At 40.2% G+C, this 8,813-nt stretch overlaps 1 protein-coding gene across 1 annotated transcript; it reads left to right on the top strand.

The window, feature by feature from the left end:
• The first annotated feature begins 5,521 nt into the window (after nt 1-5,521).
• Nucleotides 5,522-8,524, top strand: LOC148010354 (uncharacterized). The gene has a single exon (XM_087671834.1). It carries the CDS (start codon nt 5,681-5,683, stop codon nt 6,710-6,712), a length of 1,032 nt encoding a protein of 343 aa, XP_087527960.1. The 5' UTR covers nt 5,522-5,680; the 3' UTR covers nt 6,713-8,524.
• The last annotated feature ends 289 nt before the right edge of the window (nt 8,525-8,813 follow it).

Below are 8,813 nucleotides of genomic sequence, written 5' to 3'. Positions count from 1 at the left end.
TCCAATAGTCACAATGTGTCACCAATTCAATAACCATTGAAAGAATGACGAATAAAGTAACAGTGATGGGCACTTGCCACATGTAGTATAGAGGTGTACGGTTAGGGTGCGTGAAGTAAATACATGTTACCACTACTTGAGGCACCTTTACCCCTTAAAGGCAAATGTGCCTTTGGTGAGGAGAGGAAAAGAAAAAGTGACAAAGCACAAATGCACATAAAGTACAATAGGATGAGGAATAGGCATAATCTCATTCCTACACCCATCATTTTTCTAAGAAAGGCAAAACATTCTGTTGAGAGACTTGTAGTGAGCAAATCTATAGGATTCTTGTTAGTTGAGATCTTGACAAGCTCAACAAACTCACTTGAACATTAGTTGCAAGTTGTCTAGCTAGTTGTACAATAACAGGAGGCTCCTCTCAAAATGTCACTTTGCCTACCTCAACTACCTGCTCAGGCTGCTTACGTATCTTCTTCTCATGGAAAACAACATCACAACTACGAATGACTTGCCTAGCTTGCAATTCCCATAGGTGATAGCATCTCATCTACATCCCCATAACTAAGAAAGATGCATTTCATTGATTTAGGATCTAGCTTATTGTCCTTGGGAACATGGCAAAAAGCCTCACATCCAAAGACATGCAATTGAGGATGGAGGTTTTCTAGATTATACATTTTCTATAACTTGATAACCAATAGTAGTGCATGGGGATCTGTTTACCAAGTGTATAGTAGTACTAAATGCCTCGACTCAAAAATGTTGTGGTAAGCCTCCCTAGCGAAGCATACTATAGACTCTCTCTTGAATCGTCCTATCCATGCGCTCTACAATACCATTCTGGGGTGCGGTGTAAGGGGCAATCAACTAACGCTCAATACCCCACTCATTATAAAACTTCCCAAAGGCTTTAGAGACATATTTGCCCTTATTATTTAAACTTAGGCATTTCAACCTATATCTAGACTGGTTCTCAACAAGAGCAAGCTAATGCTAAAAGGTAGACAATACATCCGATTTTTGCTTTATGGGATATGCCCAAACCTTATGCAAATAATCATCAATAAAAGTCATAAAGTACTTCCCACCACCTAGTGATTGATAGGGCATGGGACCACATACACTAGCATAAATAAGGGCCAGAGGCTCACCTACACATGTAATGCCAAACTTCTTATGACAACTACATGTTTGCCTACCATAAAAACAATGATCACATGAATTGAAACATTCATAGTCAAGGGGTGAAATATACTACAAATGAAAAAAACATTTTCATTCATTTTAAGGGCATGTGCCCAAAGCGACAATGCTATAAAGATACATGTGGTATATTAGCCATACTGAAAACATGGTAAATTGACCCAGATACAAGTAAGGGATAAAGGATGCCAACCTTCTCACCTTGAGCAAAGACAAAATTCCCACGAGTAATCTTCCATGTGGAATCACCAAAAGATACATGATACCCTGCATCATCCAATTGTCCATCAAAGTTTAGTCAAAGCTAGAATATGGCATACATCATGCAAAACAAAAGTGTTGCCTAAAGCAAGCTGTAGTCTAACACCACCAATACTAATAATATCCAATGTCAAGTCATTTCCTAGTCTCATAGAACCTGTCATGCTGCGATAGGAATGAAACTAATCCTTATGCAAGGTAATATGAAAAGAAGCCCCCAAATCAAGTAGCCAACATTGAGAAAAAGTAGGCGAGGTATCAACCAACTGATTAGCATTAAGAGAAGAAGCTGCCAAGATGTAATCATCATTAGACTCGGGCTCCAAGGCATTTATCTCCTTGATTTTTACATTGAACTTACTAGGAACAATGTTATGATCATTAGACTCATCCTACACTTTGTCCTTATCTTTTTCCTTGCGCTTATCATTGTGCATCTTATGGCACTGTTGTGGCCTAATATGACCCTACTTCCCACAATAATGACATGTAAAAGAGGTCTTATAACCACGGGACTTACTACGAGGCTACTAGTGAGATTGATACCTTTGTGAGTCTCTACTATAGTGGTCATTACTGTTCTACCATCATGTTTGCATCTAATAGTCAATGCATGAGAAGTACAAACTATATCCATATTATTTCTATTTATCTTCTATGTGAGTAAGATACTCTCAACATCTTAGAGTTTTAAACCATCCTTAGGTATATAAGCACACATGGTAATACAAATAGAGTCCCATTGCTTAGGAAGTGTCACAAGCGAAAACAAGGGAGAAAGATTATCCTTAAACTCAATAGTCTATGAAGTCAAGTGGCTAAAAATTGAGTGAAACTCATTCAAATGCGCAAATACACTAGTCCCTTCCTTCTTGTGAAGGTCCATGAGCTGTTTCAACTAATACATCTGTGAAGCATGACTTGCTTATCATAAAGATTATATATTTTCTCCCATATCCGCCAAGCATTATCCTCACACACCATAACATTGAAATAAACATATTTTGATAATGTCAATATAATATTGGATTTACGTAGCTCATCCAACTCATCCAACTCATCCTTAGTATCCTGATCAATGCCTTTGGGATTTAAACTCTTGGGTTTCAAAGGCCTAACTTACTACTTTTGAACCAGTACTTGCCATATCTATATCTTCTAATAGGTTAAGTTTGTGCCATCAAGCTTTTCAATATTAAAAATAGCACTACCATTTCAAGAAATTGGCCATAATGATAATATATCAACGTAAAATCCAAGAGAATGGGATATTGTAAACAATTGCAAATTAGCTCCCAAAAAGCAACCAAACAAAGGAAAAATATGAGATAATACCAAAGTATAGAGTTGTCCACCAACTACAAGCAGTAGATTGCCAAAGTACAATGTCTAGTCTCTAAGATAATACTGAAGACTGTAATTACAACAATGTTGAAATAAAGGCAATTATATGTGTCAATCCAACTGTGGGCAAATAGCCAAGAAAGCAAGTTTCCACTATCACAGATTTTTGAGTAGCAACCAAGATATAAAGAATAAAACTAGCACAATGATTAAGCATAGACCATCATTATCAAAGATTGTCACAAACGTAAATTGTTTGTAAACCATACATCCCATAAGCATATACATAATTGACAAACTACTAATAGAGGTAAGTGTCGATGTCTAAACCATACAAAATCAAATCAACCGACAAGTAAAGGTAACTACGTCCAATAGCATACAAGAGAGTATATACATAAACCAAGAGCCCCATTGTCCCAAAGAACCAAGCTCTGCCAAGTGAGTAAAAGTATCTCCCACTAGAAGCAAATCTGGAATGCAAAGTGAGCAAGCAAAGCTCAAGACATATACATCAAAGCATCTAGGAAGACCAAACATATCACAAATACATCCGAGAGCATAAGTGTCAAATGAAGCTTCAATATTTGTAAGTGGGTAAGCATAAAAACTCAAAGCAACTAATCAAAGCCCAAATACATCAAATGTATCTTAAATTTAAGTGTCAAAGCATATTATAACCATATCTAGGCTCATACATCCCATAAGCATATACATAATTGACAAACTATTAACAAAGATAAGTGTCAATGTCCAAAGCATACAAAATCAAATCAACCTAGAAGTGGAGGTACTTGCGTTCAATAGCATACAAGAGAGCAAAGGCATGAACCAAGAGTCCCACTGTCTCAAAGAACTAACCTCTAGCAAGTAAGTATAACTATATTCTAGTGGAAACAAATCTGGAATGTAAAGTGAGCAAGCAAAGCTCAAGATATGTACACTAAAGCATCACAAATATATACGAGAGCATAAGTGTCAAATGAAGCTTCAATATTTGTAGGTGAGTAAGCATAAAAGCTCAAAGCAACTAATCAAAGCCTAAATACATCAAATGTAGCTTAAATCTAAGTATCAAAGCATGCAATATAACCATATGTGGGCTCATACATCAATGCTAGATATCACCATAGCTTAAATCTAAGTATCAAAGCATGCAATATAACCATATGTGGGCTCATACATCAATGCTAGATATCACCATAGACATGTAGCATACTCGAAATACTATGTAACCACAATAGGCATTTAAAGCATGAAGCTCACCATTGTATGCTTACTATCCAAACTATTATGACAACAATAAACCTCTGCAAAACAAAGTTAATCAGGCTTTAAAATCTCTCTAATATCCCAAAAGCATAACCATACCATTTGGGCACCAAAATAGTATCCTCAAAGCGTTAAACATGCATTATTGTATGAAATAGAGAATAAAAACCTACACAGATTCAACTTTGTGAGTGTCGAGATCTGTAGCTCTCGTTGTGCTATTTGTTTCTAGCTATAGAATGCCTAAATCTGATATTGTATGCAAAAGTTATAGCCAAAATACAATAGTGTTGTTAAGCTACCATAGCAGACCACGACTTCTACAACATGCTCTATATCCACTAAAAAATGGATAGAGTGGCTGCTCCTTAGCTCAATAAGCACTCAACAAGGTTTAACTAAGCCTTGGGAGGCTCCTTGACAAGCTGGAACAAACCAACAGGAGAGAGGGAGACTCAATGCATACCTTGAGAGGAAGAAATAATGGCTGCTATGAAACCTTGAGCTGAAGTTTTGAATTCGAGCTAAAGCAAAGGATAAAGAAGCTTCTTGAATGGTTGGCTCTGATACTAGTTGAAAGGTAGAGCCTAAGTGGAAGCATAGAAGCAAAAGCAAGAGTAGAGCAAGATCTATGGTGGATGAAGCAAGAGAGCAAGAGAGAGAGACACCATATTATGTGGGAACTCCAACGGTCACAATGTGTGACTGACCTTCCCTTATTCAATAGTCATTGAAAGAATAAATAATAAAGTAACAATGATAGGCGCCCGTCACTTGCAGTGTACAAATGTGCGGTCATGGTGTGTGAAGTAAATATAGGGTGGCATAGGCACATGCGCCCTTACCCTCAACACTTGCAGTATACAAAGGTGCGGTCATGGTGTGTGAAGTAAATATATAGGGTGGCATAGGCACATGCACCTATACCCTCGACACTTTTGTAGCTTGTACTCTAGCATTTTCTTTTCCTACCAAGTAATTCTCACAGTCCTGCAAGAGCTGAACAAGAGAACATCAACGTTAGTACTAGAAATAACAGAAAGCAAATCATTCCTAACTTGGTTAGTGTTAGCTAAATCCCTTTTCTTAGCATTAGCAAGAGATTTGGCATGTTGTTTTGCTACTTATGTGATTGCAAACACGCTGCGATTCCACTTAGCTAGAAGATCTAGCTTTCCTCTTTTTGTCTCATCCCAAGTCTTGCATTTTCATTACAATCACAAAGAGACCATATTCCAAACGACATTGGATTGGCTCCATTGCCCTAAGTTCTTAAAGTGTAAAATCACGGTGATGGGATGGTAGGGCCAAAGTCTTTCCAAGGGGGCTTTCACTAGGCACTGTTTCTTTGGGTTGACCAATTCTCGAAAGGGGCGTGTGACTAGCCTAGGGCTTGCTCGAGAAGGGGGGGGAGCGCGTGCCGTGAAGACGTAGGGATCTATAGAACAGAGTGGGAAGAGGCAGGGACACCGATAGAAGAAGAGAGAAGAGAGAGAGGGGGTCGGGGGGGAGGAGGCAGCGACACAGATAGAAGAAGAAGAGAAAGCGAGAAGATATAGAAGAAGACTAAGAGGAGAGAGGGCCCTGAGAGAAAGAGATGGAGGAGGGAGATGAAACCCCTATGGCGCTGCTGCAGCGGCGTCTCGGAGGCATCCTCGCAGAGTCGCAGAGGCTGCTGTGCGTTCATGCTCGCCTCTTTTCAGCCCTCGCCGCGACTCTCATCCTCCCCCTCTCCTTTATGCTCCTTGCCCACCACCTCGTCTCTGGCCCCATCGTCCATAAGATCCGCCATGACGAGGCCTTCATCTCAGACCCATCGCACTCCGCTGCCGCTGATGCCCGCGTCGAGGAGGACCTCGGCCACGAATGGGCCCGCCTCCTCCTCTTCTTCGTTACCTACCTTCTTCTCGTGCTCGGCTTCTCCCTCCTCTCCACTGCTGCTGTTGTGTACAGCGTCGCCTGCGTGTACACTCAGAAGTCTCTGTCTTACTGCAGGGTCCTCAGCGTCGTGCCTACTGTGTGGAAGAGGCTCCTCTGCACATTCCTGTGGGTTTTCCTCATCATCGCCCTCTACCATACTCTCACCATCCGCACGTTCGTCTTCTTCAGGGGTCTTCTTGCAGGTGCCAACATTCCCCTAACCATTGGCTTCTTTGTACTGCTGGCTATCTTCTTCATGGTGCTGCATGTCTACATCAGTTGCATATGGCACCTTGCAAGCGTGATAACTGTGTTGGAAGAAAGCTATGGGCTTCAAGCCCTGAAGAGGAGTTTTTTTCTGATCAAGGGCAAGACGGGTCTGGCGTTTATACTATTCTTCATCTACTTGCTCGCCGGAGGAATTATTGGGTTTTGTTTCCATGTTTTTGTATTGCACAGGCATCATGGCCCACTTGGGCATCATCAGGCTTTGCGGTTCCTGCTTGGAACTGCTCTCATTGCACTCTTGTCGTTTGTCACTCTGTTTGGGATGATAGCTCAGACAGTATTCTACTTTGCTTGCAAATCTTTTCACAATGAGATAGTAGATTGGTCTGTGCTATCGGAACATCTTGGAGCATACCTTGGAGAATATGTTCCATTGAAGAGCTCAATTCAGATGGAAGCTTTGGAAAGCGCTGTCTACTAGCTGGCTTCTGCACAACTCATTTGATCTGAGGCAAATGGATAACATGGCCTTTTCAGAATATCATAAGTTTGCTGTACATGTTTGTTGTGTACTTTGCACTTGCATATCTTACCTTTACAACCTTAGCCATGTCAACAAAGGTTCTGTGCATGGGTGCTCATGCAGAAGTTAGACTCTTGGAAGTGAGCAGAAATTGTGGCCCTTATTTTAGCTATTCACACCATCGATCTTATAAACAGCTTTGAGATGGTGTTCCTGTAACATCAAAAACATTTTTTTACCTACACTAGATGCATAGTAGCAGCACTAGTAGGTTGTGTAACTTATGAGAAGTTATGCATGTGATTGTTTGCTACTTCAAAGGAAATAATGAAAATGCTTGACTGTTCTGGTTATTGAAGTACGCAAGCTATGCCAAGCTGCAAATGCATGTGCAATCTATGTATATATAGTCAGACACATGTACAAAGTACACTTACATTTTTGTGGCTCCTCTAATGGTGATGACAGCAGTGATTGAGTGTTACTGCACCAAAAAGTAATGAGTGTGCACCAAGAAGAGCAATGATGGTTTATGTTCAATAATGCTATTTATATAGCAATTTATCAAGGGAGTTTAGTACTCTTCAGATTTTTCATGTAGTTCAAGGCTATACAGAAATGAAAGTTTACAAAGTTATTCCTGAGGTACAAGTATCCACCTACTAAATTCTGTGAAAGGGTTTGTGGCAGCATACAAGCTACACATGTATTCTCTACAGCCTTTGCTGTGAAAACTTTTGATCTAGGTATTTGCCTTCCTCTAATTTTATTCCCAGTCATTTTTGACAGGCCTTAGGTGACAACATCAAACCATCATGAGTCTTTAAGTGGACAAGTCTGAATTCTTACTGAAGCACTTTGTTTGCCACAGATTGATCATTATCAAAACGGAAGTGTGGTACTCAATGTTAGTATATGGGGGTTATTGCTTGTGGGGATGTGAAGTTCTTGTGGTGATTGTTGGCCGGTAAAATCCACCTTGAGTTTGTACAGGAACGGACTGGCTAAAGCCAATACAACAAGAATGGATGTGGGAGGTACATCTTGTGGTGATTGTTGGCTGGTCTTTATCCACCTTGGGTTTTTAAGGAAGGTTTGTATCAACTGAAGTAAAAGACTGGGATGTCTATGTGAGAAAAGAGAAATATTGTGTGCAATGAGGAATATGTCATAGCTCACAATGAAGGTTTAATAGGGCAAATCAATCACTAGAATGTTGTGGTCTTTTTGAATATCTGTACAAGTCAATTGGAGTACTTCCTGATGTGGTGAGTAGGGTTGCTTGGAGTGAACCCTTGTATAGACCCATGGTCTGCTTGCAAAACCACAAGTTGGCATAGCAAGGAGGTGTGGAACCACTTACCATGGCAACTTCGTGTCTTGCCTGTAAGGGCAAGCAAACTCATAGTGGACAGGGATTACTGGGAACAGTGTGTGTGATAGGCACTGCTTTGGTGGACATGCAAAAGCACAAGTGCTTCAGAGTTGTTAGATGACCTTTGCGCAACGCTATTCACCTTTGCCTGCTCATGGCAGCACGTGAGCAGCTGTCAAAGATGAGCAAGTATACTGAGTGCTGGGTATTGCTTTGGAGATACGGATGCCTCCTGCATAAAGAGCATTGCTTCACAATCCTCCAATTAAGGATGTAGTATTGTAAATGAAATTTAATAGTCTGTGGATTTGCTGAACATAAGCATACTGAACTGGTTCAGATGGGTTAAATGTGACAGTATCTATGCAGATGCAGCCACCTGTCTATGCACAGTCCCAGTTGTTGCAAGTTGTGGTTGCTTCCTTTTGAGTTGGAGTTTGTGTCTCTAGCTTTGCGGTAACAATTTGCTATAAATGTAGTGAAGTGTAATTTCAGAATTAAATGTTTTGTTTTAGTTTGTTCTGTTGCATTTCTACTTTGTGTTCTAAATCACTTCTGTGAATTTTACACGTGGTATCAAATCTATTGGTGTTAGATTACTCTGGCAAATATCAATAGCAGCAGTGTCAGGCTGACACCCAAAATTATAGCCATTATGTTGGACCTGTTGTAGTTTGTCTCAAA

The sequence above is a fragment of the Lygodium microphyllum genome, chromosome 29, assembly GCF_053477565.2.
Source record: "Lygodium microphyllum isolate KBCC chromosome 29, Lygodium_microphyllum_v1.1.10, whole genome shotgun sequence".
Taxonomy (NCBI): Eukaryota; Viridiplantae; Streptophyta; class Polypodiopsida; order Schizaeales; family Lygodiaceae; genus Lygodium; species Lygodium microphyllum.
The sequence above is the reverse complement of the archived record's forward strand: the minus strand, read 5'-3'. Positions and strand labels throughout refer to the sequence as shown.

What these genes read in the sequence shown, in the direction of transcription:
- LOC148010354 (XM_087671834.1), top strand. Translation starts at nt 5,681, where the DNA reads ATGGAGGAGGGAGATGAAACCCCTATGGCGCTGCTGCAGCGGCGTCTC.